The sequence below is a fragment of the Camelus dromedarius genome, chromosome 7 (genome assembly GCF_036321535.1).
Source record: "Camelus dromedarius isolate mCamDro1 chromosome 7, mCamDro1.pat, whole genome shotgun sequence".
In the NCBI taxonomy this organism is placed as follows: domain Eukaryota; kingdom Metazoa; phylum Chordata; class Mammalia; order Artiodactyla; family Camelidae; genus Camelus; species Camelus dromedarius.
In genome coordinates, this window is record NC_087442.1 from 28,364,825 (window position 1) to 28,381,769 (window position 16,945).

Below are 16,945 nucleotides of genomic sequence, written 5' to 3' on the forward strand. Positions count from 1 at the left end.
AGACCACACTGCATGTGTTTAAGGTATGGCAAGGAGCACAGTGAGGACTACATACTATATATTATGTTTTTTAAAAGGAAAGAATATTATTTACCAATATGTTTAAATTCCCTTTGAGGGAAAAGAAGCTAAGTAAATTTTAAAACACTACAAAAACATGCCAAAAATATAACAGATGTTTTGTTTGGGTGATGAGACTACAGTTGATGCGTATTTTTTCTTTTCTATAATACCCAGATTTCCTGAATACATACTAATATAATATCCCTAAAAAATCAAAAGCACTTTATCAATGAAAGTACATAAAATACAAGAGGATTTCCATTTATACAGGATTATTTATTATTTTTTTCCTCTATTTTATAGCCAAAATGTTAGTATTTTTGCTTTATTTTGAATGTTCTAATGCAGGCTCAACATAGTATGTTGCAAGTTTACTTTTACTAATATCTCATCTAATATTTTGACTGAAAAGTTTTTCTCTGCCCATATATTGAACACAAATTGTATTTTTTCAACTGACGAGTCATGGTAAGAGACATGTGTCTTTTGAAATTTCTTCACATCTTCTAAGGTAAAAATGGCTCTCCATTTCACAAGCTTTTCTTCAAATGACTAGTCGGCAAAAATGCTGTGATAGTTCACTTAACTGTTCTTTCAAAACAGACTTTTCTAATCCAAGGCAGCAGCAAAGGATTTGCAGGCATGAAATTACACATCTAGAAAAAAAGTGATAGTTTTAATGTCTTCATTTATGTTCAAATATTTTCAATCCTAAGTATATTTCTTAAATTCTGTGCCTCAGCTACAACACAATTATAATTTAGCATTGATACTTCCGCATTTTACAATCATTTTAAAATGAATAATGAAGTTACCCACTTTGAGTCTGACAGAAATATAACTTTTTAAGTTTGCTGTCTTTTGCAGTGTCTTCCGATAATTTTCTTGACCTAGTATTTCTATTATACTTTAACACATACAAAACTAAAATTTCACTAGAAACTGGAAACATGCATTGCCAGGGTGAAAGGATTGGGGGTGGCTTTAATTGTTTGCCCTCAGGAGATACACAAAATGTGGGAGTGGTGTTTCCATGGATTCTACTGCTTTATTTCCCTAAAGAAGTAAAGTGTAGATCACAGAAATTCTTCTCTTCTTATAGCTATGTGGGCATTAAAAGAGAGAGATGGTAGGAGAGAAAGAGAGAAAGATGTAGATCGAGTCCAAAAAACCAAAATTTCTTGAAAAATAACGATTAAGCTTATAAAAGGGGAATTTAGGGAAATTCTCTCTTAAATTTATCTACCTAGAATCAATAGGGCCAAACGTTCTTCTAAGTATCATAACTATACCCTTGAGGGGATGGAGAGAGTGTGAATAGTTGAGACTTTTATATGATCTCCTATTGCCATCAGGCTCCCTCTCTGCCCCCCCCCCCTTTTTTTTTCCTTTTTACACTATAGGTGAAGGGTAGGTTAGTACCCCACCTAGTGTGGTTGCTGGTGAGTACACAGAATAACTGTATGAATTTTTATTTCATCCAACTATTTAAAAGAATGCCAGTGTAAGACATATTCACACATACACATACAAAGCTGTGTTTCACAGACCTAAATAACTATGTATTTTTTTAAATAAGCACCAAAAATTATTTTAATAGATGCATAGCATTTTCAATTCTTCCCAAATATAATTACTTAATTTTAAGTTTTATGTAATGATTAGGTATGTATTATATTAACTATTATCAAATGTATTTATCTGAAGTATTATTAGAATAAAATTTAAAAATATACTAATAGCTTTAAATCTTTGAAAAATCTCTATATGCATGCAAAATTGTGTTTTTTATAACTCATTGAGAGACTATAAATAAAAATGTCTTAATCATTCCATGTATTTTCACATTACACTTTCACTCAACAGTGTCAGAATATTAATTACCAATATGCTTAAGAACAGTTCTTAAAAATATTTAGCATTTCAAAGTTGAAGAAAATCTCAAACTTGGTTATTATATGCAAAAGTTGTGTCCCTTCCTAAAATACAAAGAAATAAAAACCAACAAGAAAAACTACTTGTTCAGTTCATATCTTCTTACCTTCACTCAGTTCTTGTATATCAAATGTAGTGTCCAAAGTTGTATCTGCAGATATCTCCTTTCCATAATTAGCAGTTAATTGATGATATCTACCCATGAAGAGAAAATATATATGAATTCCAGCACTCATGAATATTCAGCTCAATTCAGAATACATAATTGCCAAACCAAACCCTTAGACATTAGCTAATGCCTTCCCAAGTACATCACACACTCACTGCTGACCTTGAGCCTCTTCTGAAGCCAACTCCAGCAACAGACACCATTTTTATCTCACATACTCCCATTCTCTGGCACTTCTCTTCTTCTTGTCACAAATAAGCCACAAGCAAGGTAGAAAAAGTGGCTTTAGGTTATCCTTGGTGTGTTAGTTCGCTAGGGCTGCCATAACACGATACCATAGACTGGGTGACTTAAACAACAGAAATTTATTTTCTTGCAATTCTGAAGGCTGGAAGTCCCAGATCAAGGTGCCAGCAGGGTTGGTTTCCTCTGAGGGCCATACAGGAAGGATCTATCTGTTCCAGGCCTCTCTCCTTGGCTAAGTTTTCCCTCTGAGCACCAGCACCCTAGATGTGTCTCTATTTTCCTGATCTCCTCTTAGAAGGACACCTGTCAAATTGGATTAGAGCCCACCCTAATTGCACAGTCATTTTAACTTAACACCTCTTTAAATGCCCTCTCTCCAAATACAGTCAACTAAATTCTGAGGTACTGGGAGGTGGGACTTACACATGAATTTTGGAGGAGCACAGATCAGTTCAGCTCATAACACTTGGGCTTACCAGTAAACTGACAAAGGGAAGACAATTAACTCAGTCTGAGACTGAAACATATCCAGTAAACAATAAACCTTTTCTCCTTGCCTGAAAAGAGCCCATTCTAGTCACTCATTAATAGGCATATGATTTGAGAATTTCAGTGAAAGAAATGAGGCAATATATGAGTTACAACTAACTGTAGAATATATATCTAAATATAATTCCCTCATTTGAGACGGTTTCACTCATTTTTTAAAAACTATGTATATGAGAAACATATTCTATGTTCCCACTCTTACCAAGCCCCAGAACCAGGAAAGAGATCTAACAAATGGTCCTAGAAAGCAGAGGCTGTGTACTGAATATGGTGGATGGCCAACCGCTACTCAAGCAACAAAAGTCACAACTACAGAGAGCTTAGTTCCTATTACAAAAGAGGGGCAAAAACAAACAAACACAAAATGATAGAGGAATTAGATTGCAGCTTAGAGTTATTTGCAATTTTTCTTAAATGCTAAAAGTTCCCACGTCCTAAAAGTAATTGCTTAGTCATTAGGAAGTTACCACTCTTCTTTTTTACGTCTTAGGGAAAAAGAAAAGTAATATAATGCTGTTAGAATTTTCAACATTGAAAATGTTAAAGTAACACTGAGGTGGTAAAAATTCCACGGTCATTTATTTATTCTTAAATTACGGATGGAGCAAACCACAAAAAGAATGTTCTAAAAACCACTTGGGGGAGATGAAAGAAAATTGTGAGATTTCCTTTCAATTACCTACCCAATGATAGCTTCACAAGATATACAAGCAAGTTATTTAGATATACAATCACCGTTTTCAGACCAACAGATATATTATTGTACAGATATATGTGTCCCGTAGTTTCATATATCCAGACTTTCTAAGTGAAGAATGAACAGTTAGGAATCTCTGTTATAAAGCAAATAATCCTTTTTATAGTATAGATATTCACCAGTAATTTATCTCTTTATTTCATTTAAATTTTTAAACATACGGTTTGCTTAAAAACCCAGGTAAAACAAGATACACATGTCTGATATTGCAAAGAAGGAAATAGTGTTTTCAATTATGGTTCATATATTTAATCAGTTATGAATTCCTTAGTTTCTAAAGTTCAATTAAATTAAGACTTTTAAAATAAATATCTTTTATTTATTTTATGAGTGTATATGAAAATTATTTCTTTCCCTCTCTCCCTCTCCCCCTTTGATTTTCACATGAAATTAATGACTAAAATATGAATTTTAGGTGGAAGAAGAATAAGAAAGCAATAAAATAACAAAAATACCTATGCATAATTTATAATTACTGTTAAAATTATAAAGAAAATATTCTACATGTTTAAATTCATTAGCTGTAAAATAATCTGTTCATTGCACCTTATTTTCTCACTGATTATTAAAATCAGAAATTCATGTTCATTATTAAAATTTTGTCTTTTGGGTATAATGAGACTTACTTAAGAATTCTGAATTCTGAAAACTTATCAAACTATAGTTATCTAAAGACACAATAACAATAACATTGTTTTTGAGTAAACTTGAAAAAAACTTTACTAATATGTAAAAACACTTCAAGGGTCTTGTGTGAATTAATCATCTTTTGCCCAATTCTATTGCCCATTTATTTTTTTGTTGTTGAAGTATAGTTGATGTACAATATTATATAAGTTACAGGTACACAGCATTGTGATTCAGTTTTTAAAGGTTACACTCCATTTAAAGTTATTATAAAATATTTGCTATATTCCCTGCGCTGTACAATATATCCTTGTAGCTTATTTATTTTATACATAGTAGTTTGTACCTTCTAGTCCCTACCGTTATCTTGCTCCTCTCTGCTTCCTCTGCCCACTGGTAACCACTAGTTTTTTCTCTATATCTGTGAGTCTGTTTCTTTTTTCATTATATTCACTAGTTTGTTTTATTTTAAAATTCTACATAGAGGTGATACCACACAGTATTTGCCTCTTTCTCTCTGATATTTCACTCAGCATAATACCCTCCAAATCTATTCTCCATCAGATCTGAATGAGAGCCTTGCTGGGTAGGGCATTCTTGGTTGTAGATTTTTGCCTTTCATTGCTTTAAGTATATTGTGCCACTCCCTCTGGCCTGCAGTTTCTGCTGAAAAATCAGATAGTCTTAAAGAAGTTCCCTTGTATGTTACTTGTTGCTTTTTCCATGTTGCTTTTAATATTCTCTCTTTATCTTTAACTTTTGTCATTTTAATTACAATGTGTCTTGATACGTTTGTCTTTGGGTTAATCCTATATGGGACTTTCTGCCCTCCCTGGACGTGGATATCTGTTTCCTTTCCCAAGTTAGGGAAGTTTTCAGGTATTATCTCTTCAAATGTATTCGCAGCCCACTTCTCTCTCTCTTCTCCTTCTGGGACCCCTATAGTGTGAGTATTAGTGTGTTTGATGTTGTCTCAGAGGTCTCTTAAACTGTCCTTGTTCCTTTTCATTCTTTTTTTCTTTTTTTCTGTTCAGCAGCAGTGATTTCCACTACTCTGTCTTCCAGCCTGTTTTGTCCTCAGAGCTATTTGCTCTAGGGGTTCCCTCTGTGTGGGCTGGGTGGGTCCCTCTATTGTGACAGGCTGATTACTGTGGGTGGTCTGGTAGGCATGGTTGACCCCTAACCAGGCTGCCAGGCCCTGCCTTGTGCAGAGCTGCAGGACATTGGTTGGCAGGGCTGGGTCATGAGGCAGCTGACTGCAGAGTATTCTTTGGTGTAGGTTTTTCCTGGGGTTCCCTGTGGCTACTGCTGGCTCACAGGTGGGTGGAGACAGGATCCAGGATACCCTGGGGCTGTTGCCCACCCTCTGGTAGATGAAGCCAGATCCTGGGGATAGTGCCAGCTTATTGACTGACAGAACTGGATCATGGGGTCTGTTTGCAGGGCCCAGGGGTCCCAGAGCTGGTGTCAAATCGCTAGTGGGTGAGGCTGGTCCCAGGGAAGGATCTGGGCTTCTCATTGTGGGGGCAAGGTCCACGGGCTATGGGACTGTGGCTCATATCTGCCTGAGGGTGGGTGAGGCTGGTCCTGAGGCTAGAGCATGCTCACTGGTGGGTGGGGCCAGGGCCCAGCAGGTCCCAGGGCAGAGTATTACCTGCTAGAGGATGGACTGGGTTTGCAAGCTGCAGGATTTGTGTCTGTCCACTGGTGGGTGGAACTAGGTCCTGGGTTTTCTGGTTGGAGGCCCTGGGGGTTCTCGGTCTGATACCTGCACACTAGAGTATTGGTCCAGGTCTGGGCCCACGGATGGTTGTGGGTTCAGAGGGTCTTACGGCAGCTGCTGGTGGGTAGAGCTGTGTCCCTGCCTAGTTATTTGCTTAACCTGAGGCATCCAGCACTGGTGCCTACAGGTTGTTGAGCCAGGGCAAGGCTGGGTCCTGAGGCTAATAAGCCAAAGGAAGGTTTCCCAAATGGTGCCTGCCAGCACCAGTGTCCACATGGTAGAACCAGCGCCCGAATGGCTGGCACCAGTGTCAACATCCGCAAGGTGAGCTCCAGTTGCCTCCTGCCCCTCCAGGAGACTCTCTAAGATCAGCAGGTAGGCCTGACCCAGGCTTCTTTCAAATTACTGCCTCTGCTCTGAGTCCTGGAGAGTGTGATGTTTTGTGTGTGCCCTTTAAGAGTGAAGCCTCCATTTCCCCCAGCCCTCTGAAGCCACATGCTCTGAGGGCTTGTATTCCCAGTGCCAGACCCCAGGCTGGGGAGCTCGATGTGGGGCTCAGACCCTTCACCCCTGTGGGAGAATTGCTGCAATTCCTATTCTTCTCTTGTTTGTGGGTCACCCACCTCGGGGAATGGGACTTGACTATATCATGACTCTGCCCCTCCTGCCTTTCTCCTTGTGGTTGCTTCTTTATCACTTTAGCTGTAGAAGATCTTTTCTCGTAGGTTCTGGTCTTTTTTGTCAATGGTCGTCATGCAAATAGTTATAGTTTTGGTGCACCCGAGAGAGGAGGCGAGCTCAGGCTCTGCCACTGCTGCCAATCTCCTCTTAGGTTTTTTATGTTTTATTAATAGCTTTGTCACTGTTGGCTGGAACCCCTGTTCTGGCCTACTTGAAATGCCCGTGCCATTGGGAATTAATCTGTAGACTCGGCCTACCTGCAGTACTTACATTGATCGCGCCCTACAAATGGAAGACATCAGGCACCCCTGGATCCGTGGGCCCAGATTTGTGTTTACCCTGTTGTGGAGCCTACTCCAGCTTTGTACTTTGGGGCTTGCGTTTCTTTCCTGATGCTCAAATTCCACACACTTGTTAAAGGATACGCAGTATCACTTACATGGTAAAACCATTGAAGGAAGCATATTCCTCAGCTGTGAATCCGTAAATATCTTGGCGGGATAGGTCCACTTCTTGCTGAAGAAGAAGACTGACTAAACTCGATGGTTCATCGCTGAGAGCAATCATAAGGGCTGTTCTGGAGCAGGAGATATAAATAAATGTTTATTTATGAGTCTTAAACTTGTATTTTTAAAAAGTTAAGTCTTTTAAATTTACTGTTCATATGTAGGATCTCTACCAGGAAAGGAGTCAGGACAAGGATGTAAGAAGTGGGGCAAATCTGCTCAGAGAGGTGTGCCAATCACAGGTCACGTCGTAGACTGTGAAGACAAGAGGCCCTAGGAAGCAGCTAGCTCAGCAGGTCTCAATCCCTGCTCCCTGGAACCCTTTTCTGGGAGATGTCTCAGAAATTCTATGGAGGGGTATATCTGAGACTCTGGGTGCCCCATCCCCATTTAACTACAGCATCTGGGACTGAGAGGTTGAGTTCCTGTGGAAGGTTCTAACGTTACAAAAAAATAGTAACAGTAATAACCTACCAGTCTGGCCCAACTCTTTGATACTACAGATGGAAAAACAGATCCTGGGAGTTCAGGTAATTTGTCCAAAATCATATGGCAAATCTTTTCAATATCAAATATGTATAGGCTTAATTCAAATTGTGGGCAAGAGCAGACTGGAGTATCTGAGAAATGAGCACTTAGCATTTTATATATATTCCTGTTAGATAGCTGTAGTTATATGCTCTTGTTTAACATTAATTATACCTTTGATTTTTATCTGCAGCATTCACATCTGCCCCTGTCTTCAGAAGAAATTCTACCATTTCTGCGTTATTTTCAGTAATGGCAAGTAAAAGTGGAGTATACCCATCCTGGAAAAATTATTTCAAAGTGATTATTTAAAATACTGTACCAACATTAGATGCCTTTTAGAATTAAGTTCAATTCAAAAATAAGGATGCTTATATGAAACCTCTGAATGAACACTCAAATTTTAAAAGATTTTGACATATAACAAAATATGACTTTAGAGATCAAGAAAATAAATTGGAGTTGGCCAGTCAAAAAATAAAAGTTTCTACTTTAGGCTTAATTCAAACTGTGGGCAAGAGCAGCCTGGAGTATTTAAGTAATGAGCACCTAGCATTCAACATAAATACAGCAAACCATTAATTCACATTTCATGATGTTGTTACAGTTGGGTTTCCATAGGGTTTCATTTAAACCTCCAAGGTTAGCACTTGTTTGAGGCTGTCACGTAGATAAAGTATCAGTGATCTAAAGTGTTAAGAAGATTAAAAATAAATACTCATCAGTTATCAATAAAGTCTTAATAGGAGAGTTGGGTTACTTTGAGTATAACAAGTGATTCTCTAATACAACCCTATTCTTATAATTATTCATAAGCTTTTAAGTAAAATTTAAAAAGATGTAGATTTTGTGATTTTTAATCAATATTCATTTTAGGGAAAGCAAACATGTCTCATTTGATATAGACCTTTGAACAGTTATAATTGTTAAACATAATCCTTTGGAGGTCAGGGGTGTACTCTGAAATGAAATGGAAAAAGATTTTTTTTAAAAAGGAAATTCTTATCAGTATTGGATCATCTTCTCCTTCACCCTAATTTCACTTCGGAAAATTCACGCTTTGTATAACGTGTTTTAACAGATATAAATGATCTGCGATGAATTACCTTCTTTCACTACGTTCTAAAATATAATGTGTTGTTTTCAAGAGAAGACTACCTTATTTTGAGCTTCAAGGTTAGCTTTGTGTTCGAGCAATTTTTCAACTAATGAGATACTAGGATGGCAGGCAGCGTAGTGAAGAGCAGTATTGCCATCTAAATCCACCAGGTTTGGGTCTGCACCGTGCTCCAGAAGAATAGCAGCACAGCTCTCCTTGTCACGCTGCACTGCCTGGCAGTACAAAAAGAATATATGGGTAACCGATTTACTACTCAGGATCTGATATGTCAAACTAAAGTCTAATACTATATTCTAAAATATGAAATATAAGAAAAGCTAACTAGGATTAGAAGAAAATTTCAACTGAAAAGGAAAAACTAGCACACCTTAGTCGATGGAGATCTGTTTGCACCATTCCAGACACTTTCTTTGCATTGTTTCTCAATTAAGAGTGAGACAATATTTGAGTTTCCATTAGCACAGGCCAGGTGCAAAGGTGTTCTGTATCAATATAATGAAACACAAAGTTAGAGGTAAGTCTTAGTTGGAGAAGATGCCTGTTATACCCAAGAACAAGCAAGATCATGTATTGTTAAGGTATTTGCTTCATGTACTTATTTATATTTATGCAATGTTTACATTAATTATAATTGCTTTTTACAGAATGAAAACGGCTGTGCAAATGCCTTAAAGATCAACTATTTAACTGGTTTTGCTTTGAAGAAAATTTAACTTGAGTTAAAAAATAGTTTGTTTTTTTTTAAAAAACACCAAAATGGAGCCTGATCCTTGGAAAGAATGATAAAATTAGACATCCAATAAAACCTAGAAATGTTCTCCAAAATCTGAGGTACATGTGCCGGCTCCCAGGAGGAGGGGGCATTGCCTGTGTTTGGAGCCCCTATTCCATGGCATCTGCCCCTAAGAATGTGTCTCTCCCTTTGCTCAGCTATAAAGGTGGCATTTGCATCTAAGAAATGAACACAAAGGTGAAAGCGTAAGGACTCTTTAAGTTGTAAATCTCAACCCAATTTTAAGTTATTAAAATAATTTCTGCTTCTCAAAGAGCGATGTTCTGTGTAGCCCTTCCCAGAACCAAGCACGCGCTCATGAAGTATGTCAGATAGGAATTAGTTCCGTTCAAACTTTGTAGTGTTTAGCCTGGACTGGCCCTCAGTGAACTTTTATTTATTTGTGAAGGTGGTATCGTTATATTCTTGCTTTTAGGTAATTTTAAAATACAGAGTCCTTATATACGTAGCCCAGTTCCCAGATGAGAGACTTCAGATGCCATTGCCCCACTTAATTTTAGGTCCTCAGAAGTACTTTGCGGGTCCCCAGACAGACCTGTTATTGACACTAACAGTAGCAAAGTGTGTCCCAGAAGGACTTGAAAATAATGTAGCTTTCAAAGAACTAGACTGACAAAATCCATACATGATGATATAACTTACCATTTATGGGAATAAATCAAGAAAATATTAAAAATAACTTTGAACACTTAGAAATCCAAAGTTCTAATCAAGTTTACCTGAATGTAATCTCTATCAGCAAGACTATAACTACAGTACAAAAAGCGGATACCTAACCAATATATTATTCTGTTTGAAGAAAGACTATAATCAGAAAGAGAATGGTCAGCTTGGATGACAGACTGAAACCAGAAGTTATCCATGGTTTACATCCTCCATGGTAAAGAAGATCTGAATTTAAGGAACCCATACTTGCCAGTCATTGGAAAGGAACACTTTATTGTAGAACAAAAATGACTCCTCAGACATCCAGGTGTAGATGAAATATCCCCCAAAATTATCTACTTTATTTTGCTATGATTCCATCCTTACCAAACACACTTCTGATAACTAATTTGATTTCTCAGAAATCCTGATAGAGGGAAAACACTGATTAGCCTTTTTATTAACATCCATAATTTAGCTTAAAGATAAACTTCCTTGCATAGTAGGAAGTTTCTCCAGTCTTCAACCCAAACATACAGGGACAAATGGCTTTAAGCTGACCTAAAATAGCTTCTTGAGGTAGCGCAGCAAATCCAACAAACATTTTGATCCATCTTCTTCACTTTTACAGATATCTCAAGAATTTAGTCTTAAGGAACGTAGATGGCTTTTACTCAATTTTTAGATCCATCTCTCTCTCTCTCTAACTCCAGTTCTCTTTTTTATGAATTAAAATATGTAAACAAAACCCAAAAACCAGAAACAAAACCAATTTCTCTTCTCTAAGAGAAAGTAAGTGGCATTTGGTAATTCCTGGTAGGTCCTCCAAACGTGGCTGCTGTAACTCCAGTTCTCTTTTTTATGAATTAAAATATATAAACAAAACCCAAAAACCAGAAACAAAACCAATTTCTCTTCTCTAAGAGAAAGTAAGTGGCATTTGGTAATTCCTGGTAGGTCCTCCAAACATGGCTGCTGTAGCCCTGCTGGATAATTTCACTCTACAAATGAAGTCTAAACCCTATGTGATGAACTTTTATAAAAATTTCAGAGCCCATCTGTATGTACCAAGGAACATAGGAACTCAGCCACAAATTCAATAGAATAAAATAGCTATGAAAGCTTCAGCTTTCTAAGGAAGTGCTGAGCAATACAGTCCTGTGGTCTTTTACACAAAATCTGAAAGCAAGACTAATTCATGTACAGCAGGAAACATTACAAAGTTTATAAGATCACTCCGCCTTTATAAGATCACTCAGCCTTCGAGACAGTCTTCTAAAGATTTTTACTCAGAATATTTGGCATCCTTTTAAATGACTCATCCTGATTTAAAAAGACAAAATATCTTAAGCATATATGGATATAATATTTGCTTTCAAGTTTTAGATTTAACTGTTCTTAATCCCAAAGATCACAACTGGAATATTCTTTGTTATGGCCATTTGCCAAATGTGTACACATATAAGGAAAATGCTTCAAGACCAATGTGAATGTTTTTTACCTAATGTCAAAAACAAAAACCATTCTGTTTTTTTTTTTTTGAAACAGTTGAATGCAAAACATTTATTTACAAAAATTTAGAGAAATGCTTTAAAACCAAGGAAACTATTCCATTTCTAAAAAATCCATAACTTTCATTTTATTAATGTATTATATTCCTATATTCCCAATTGAAGACTTTCTATTGTTACTTTTTATCTCATAGTACTTATCTTACAAGAAATCTGAATTCTCTGAGGCCTAGTGCTGGTTCCTAGGGTTTCAGGTGAGCTAGTGTCCTGTTTCATTCAAGTTCTGTTTTCTCCCAGTCTCTCAGTCTCTCATATACCAGTGAAAGAACTGTCAGCATAGATTGTGGACAAGTGAAGAATTGTCAGATCCAAGAAATCTCTAACTGAACTTTAGAAAAAAGGCATGACTTGGATGTGAAGAGTCATTACTATGGAGACTGAAATGAGAATTGTTTTCCACCACACAGGGTGAGACACGAGAACACAGCTGCCATCTTCAGTTAGGTCCTGTCATGAGAATAATACCCTTCTCGTCAGCAGACTTTGTTGGGCTCTTGATCATTTAGAATTCAGGGTAAATGGAGAAGCAACCAGGAAGCTACCTCATACTGGACCATTACATTATTTCCAACTCTAGGCTGGGCATGTTATATCTAATCTGGGTTTGAATAATGTGACTAAAAGTATTCATTTGGACTTGAGACCTTATTTACCAGGCTATATATAGATCTGAAGGACTTTTTATTAAAAACCATAGAAGTAATTTAATTTTATAGCTGGAAGAGCTATTCAACATCTCCTGTTTATTTTCAAACTTATTAGGCACTGTGCTCTTGAAATAAAACTTATTAGGTGCTTTTGAAATAAAAACATAGGTATATGCCAAATAAGCAAAGCACATTACCAGAGAGCTACTCGGGTTAAATAAGAAGTAGTCTGCAGTGGGGCTTTGCAGATCTTGGTTTGAAAAACACTAAATCTACTAACAGTTCTGATTTGACAAAAGAGGAGATTTAGGAGCAAGGTCATACATATGCAGAGCAGGCCTCAAATTCAGATTTTTATTCCTGAAACAATGTTCTTCCTACCGGGCCACTATGGCCACCATAAACATGATAAAGAACATTTCCATCACTGTAAAAAGTTCCCACATGCCCCTTTACAATCAGTCCCATTCCCCCAGTCCCCATCTGAAACTATTAATTTGCTTTCTGTGGCTATACTTTTGCCTTTCTAGAATTTCACATAAATGGAGTCATTCAATATATATAGTCTTTTGTATCTAGTTTCTTTCAGTTAGCACGACACCTTCAAGATTCATCCATGTTGTTGCACGTGTCAGTAATTCATTTCTTTTATTAATGAGAGATATCCTTTTATTGCTGAACAGTATCTCTAAGTTATATTTATCTCTATGTATGTGCGCATTCATCAAAAAATATTTATTAAGCACTTGCTATGGCTAGGCAAGATTCTAGGTAGGTAGCAAGCAAAACAGACAAAAATACCTGTGCTTTTGGATCATACATGGCTAGAGGAAAAGATCAACAACAACAAGAAAACACTTAAAATACAAGATACAACAGACAGTGTTAAGTACTAAAGAGAAAAATAAGGCAGGGAAGAGAGATGGAAAACGTCAGCGTGGAGGGGGGTACAACTGTAGGTAGAGTAGCCAGGGAAGCCCTCACTGAGAAGGTGACAAACCCCTGAAGGAAATGAGAGAGCACGCCATGTGGACATCTCCGGGGAAGCACTCCAAGGAAAGGAACTACCAAGTCCAAAGTCCCTAATAACGGCATGTCTGGCATTTCTGTGCAACACTAAAAAGGCCAGAGTAGCTGGAGATGAGTGGAAGGGAGAATTGTAGGAGGTAAGAGCAGAGAGATAACAGGGTGGGGTGAAGGTCGTGTAAGGCTGTATGAGACTTTGGAAGGACGTTGGCTTTTACCCCTAATGAGATGGAAAGCCAGTGGAAGTTGTATAGGCAAGGGATGACATCATTTGACAAACATTTTAGAGGATCATTCTGGCCAATGTGTTGAGTATAAACTGAAAAAGTTAAAAGAAAACTACCTGGGAGGCCATGGCAGTAATTCTGGTTAAGATATAATGGTGCCTGTGACTCACATGGTAACTGTGAAGGTGGCAAGGAATGGTGGGGTTTTAGATATATTTTGAAGGTGGAACCAAAAAGATTTGCTGTTGAATCAGTTGGGGGATGTGAAAGAATGAGAGAAGTCAAGAATGACTCTAAGGGTTCCAGCCTAAATGAAGGAAAGGAAGTCTTCAGCATTTACAGAAAGAGAAATGTATATCTGAGGAGGAATAATAGGAGTGCGGTGTGGGGATGTCTGAGATGCCTGAGCACTGAAGGGATGGAGCCAGTGGCTCTCACAAGCCAGTCGTTAAATTTTCAGGAATTATTCGAGCTAGGTGACGTAACATTGGCAGCCTGAAATCAGGGCTTCTCCACCCTTTGCCCCACCCCCACCCCTACCCCTACTCAAGAGCCTTTTTATATTAAACATTTACCAGCACACCTCAGCCTACTAGATACACAAGTGATAGTGTAGGCATTTATATATATGAGTCTAGAGTTCAGGGGAGAGGTCTACTGGAGATAAAAAGTTGGAACACATCAGAATATGGATACTTAAAGCCGATCTCTCCTCACCAGGCAAATGAAGATTAAGAGAGGGGGAGAGGGAGAGAGAGAGAATCCTTCAAGGTCTGAGCCCTCCAATGTTCACCAGTCAGGAAGATGAGGAGAAACCAGGAAAGGAGTCTGAAAAGAAGTGTCCACAGAAGTGGGAGAAATGCCAGGTGAACCAAGTGTCCTGAAAGACAGTATTTCAAAAACTAGTGATAGGGCACGTGAGAGATGTGGCTGAAATGCCAGCCAGGTAAGACTGAGAACTGACCACCGAATAAAGTCGTGTTGAGGTTATTCTTGACCCTGTAAAGTAATTCAAAGGAGTGGTGCAGGATAAAAGTCAGGTAAATAGACTGCTTTTGTTAAAAGAGAAGGAGGTAAAACAATCAGCAAGCTGGCACCAAACCTCTAACCATTGTGTCCAGTTGCCTGATAATGATGAAAGGTGATGCCTTTCATGCCCTGGGACTTGAAAACTCCCCAGAAGATTTTAGGTAGGTACATGCAGTACATATTTTCTGTTATTAATGCCAAATACATAGTATCTACATTTTTAAATATTTATATATAATTTTTTTTTTGCAGGGAGTGGTGGTTAAGTTTTCTGAGGATCCTCTGAAACTGGAAAAAAAATTTCATATGAGATCACATTAAAAAGTTTGCTGTTTCAAAGTCTTAAAGTCTTAGTAACCACTGTATCTGGTAAGTCACCTCTACTCTTTTCCTATTAGTACATTAGTAATATGGGAAATCTTAGGTGGCTGGGGACAGTATGTACCACAGGATGGGGCAAGGGTGGAGCTCGAGGTGGAGATTAAGGCAGTGGGAGCGGCGGAGGGAACCAGGGAGGACACAAATGCCCTCCGATATCCAGGTAAGCATTTTTATTATTAATTAATTAATTTAGTTAGTTATTTTTATTGAAGTAGTCAGTTACAATATGTCAATTTCTGGTGTCCAGCACGATGTCCCAGTCACGCATATACATACATATATTTGTTTTCATATTCTTTTTCATTAAAGGTTATTACAAGATATTGAAAATATTTCCTTGTGCTATACAGAAGAAACGTTTTAAAGTCTATTTTTATATATAGTGAGTCACATTTGTAAATCTCAAACTCTGAAATTTATTTTTAAAACAAATAAGCTGAAAGTCAGTCGGGGGTGTGACCTCCTGCCAGTGGTTATCAGACCTCTCCCCGAAGGGCAACGCGCAGTGACAAGAAGTGGAGTCCCCCACACAAGTCCCGTTTACGGTTAGAGAACGCAGTGGCCCCAGCTTCCCCTCCATGCCGCCCTTCCTCACTCTGGTCACCTGTGTTCTCGGTCCAGCATGTTCACGTCATGTTTCTTGAGCTGAAGGTACTGCTTCAGCTTCTCCAAATCCCCAGCTGAGGCAGCTTTGTGAAGTTTCTTTAAATCTTTATTTCGAAAGTTGTAGCCTGGCTGGGCAGGGGGCCCAATACTGGCCTGGCCTTCAGACAGGTATGAACAGGAACTGTGGGGCTCAACCTTCCTCCCCCATAAGGTGAAAATCTTCTTCATGGCGGCACAGGAGACAGTCCTTCAGTTGGACCAAGGATATTCCTGGGCCTCCTAACTGCCCTACCTGACCCGCGGGCCCGGCCCCCCCACGGCTCGCAGGCTCCTGTGGCCAGATCTTCACCCCGGTGTAGTGGAAGCTGACCAAAGGTCGGAACCCGGCTGGGCCGCTTGCCTCGGTTACCTGGCAACACCCGGAGCCTCGCGCAGCCGTGGTTAGGACCCAGCCGCAGGGTCTACCAGTCAAGATCTTAGATTAACTGTTATACTCTCAGTCTTCCTATTAGATGGAGTGCCTTTGGGTAGAAAGCTACCAACTTTCTTACAAATAACCCTTTCGCCTTCAAGGACAGACCTAATGGCGTAAACTCTTGCAAACTGAGATTTACCTTCCTCGTGGTGGAGATGAAACTCCTCTAGGGATCTTGCCTCCAGCTTACCCCTAGCCTGTCACCAACAAGGTTCACGTGGTACAATTCACCTTTAACAATAACTGAGATCCCTTCATAATCTCAATTTCAAATATACTTTTGAATACCATCTCTCAAAATTTAAGCTCACTTTCTCTCACCACAAAACTCAAAAGATCCTTCCAACTCGTTGCACCCACAGTCCATTAATTCTGCCACCTTTCACTGACCTTGACCACCCTGTTCTCTGTCCTCACTTCCCTCCTTAACTAGATTAAAGTCCATGGTTAATCATTATCATCACTCCCATATATATACCTTCAATATCTTTGCCCCACCCCCATTTCTTTTTACTCATCTACCTAAACCACTGACCTAGTTAGATCTAAAACTCCCATCTAAACTTGTTTGCCCTGAGCCACTGGATGTAACTAAAGGAAAATACAAATCCATGCTGTCTTTTCTCACTTTTAGTTCATAA

The 16,945-nt window shown here is 38.5% G+C and overlaps 1 protein-coding gene across 1 annotated transcript; it reads right to left on the reverse strand.

Moving 5' to 3' along the window:
- Positions 1-318: 318 nt before the first annotated feature.
- Positions 319-16,492, reverse strand: ANKRD7 (ankyrin repeat domain 7). Its single transcript, XM_010975692.3, is given in 8 exon segments — positions 319-719; positions 2,105-2,193; positions 7,186-7,235; positions 7,237-7,327; positions 7,959-8,065; positions 8,943-9,116; positions 9,272-9,386; positions 15,828-16,492. Coding segments are annotated over 8 exon segments (864 nt in total). The 5' UTR covers positions 16,058-16,492; the 3' UTR covers positions 319-711.
- Between the last annotated feature and the right edge of the window lie 453 nt (positions 16,493-16,945).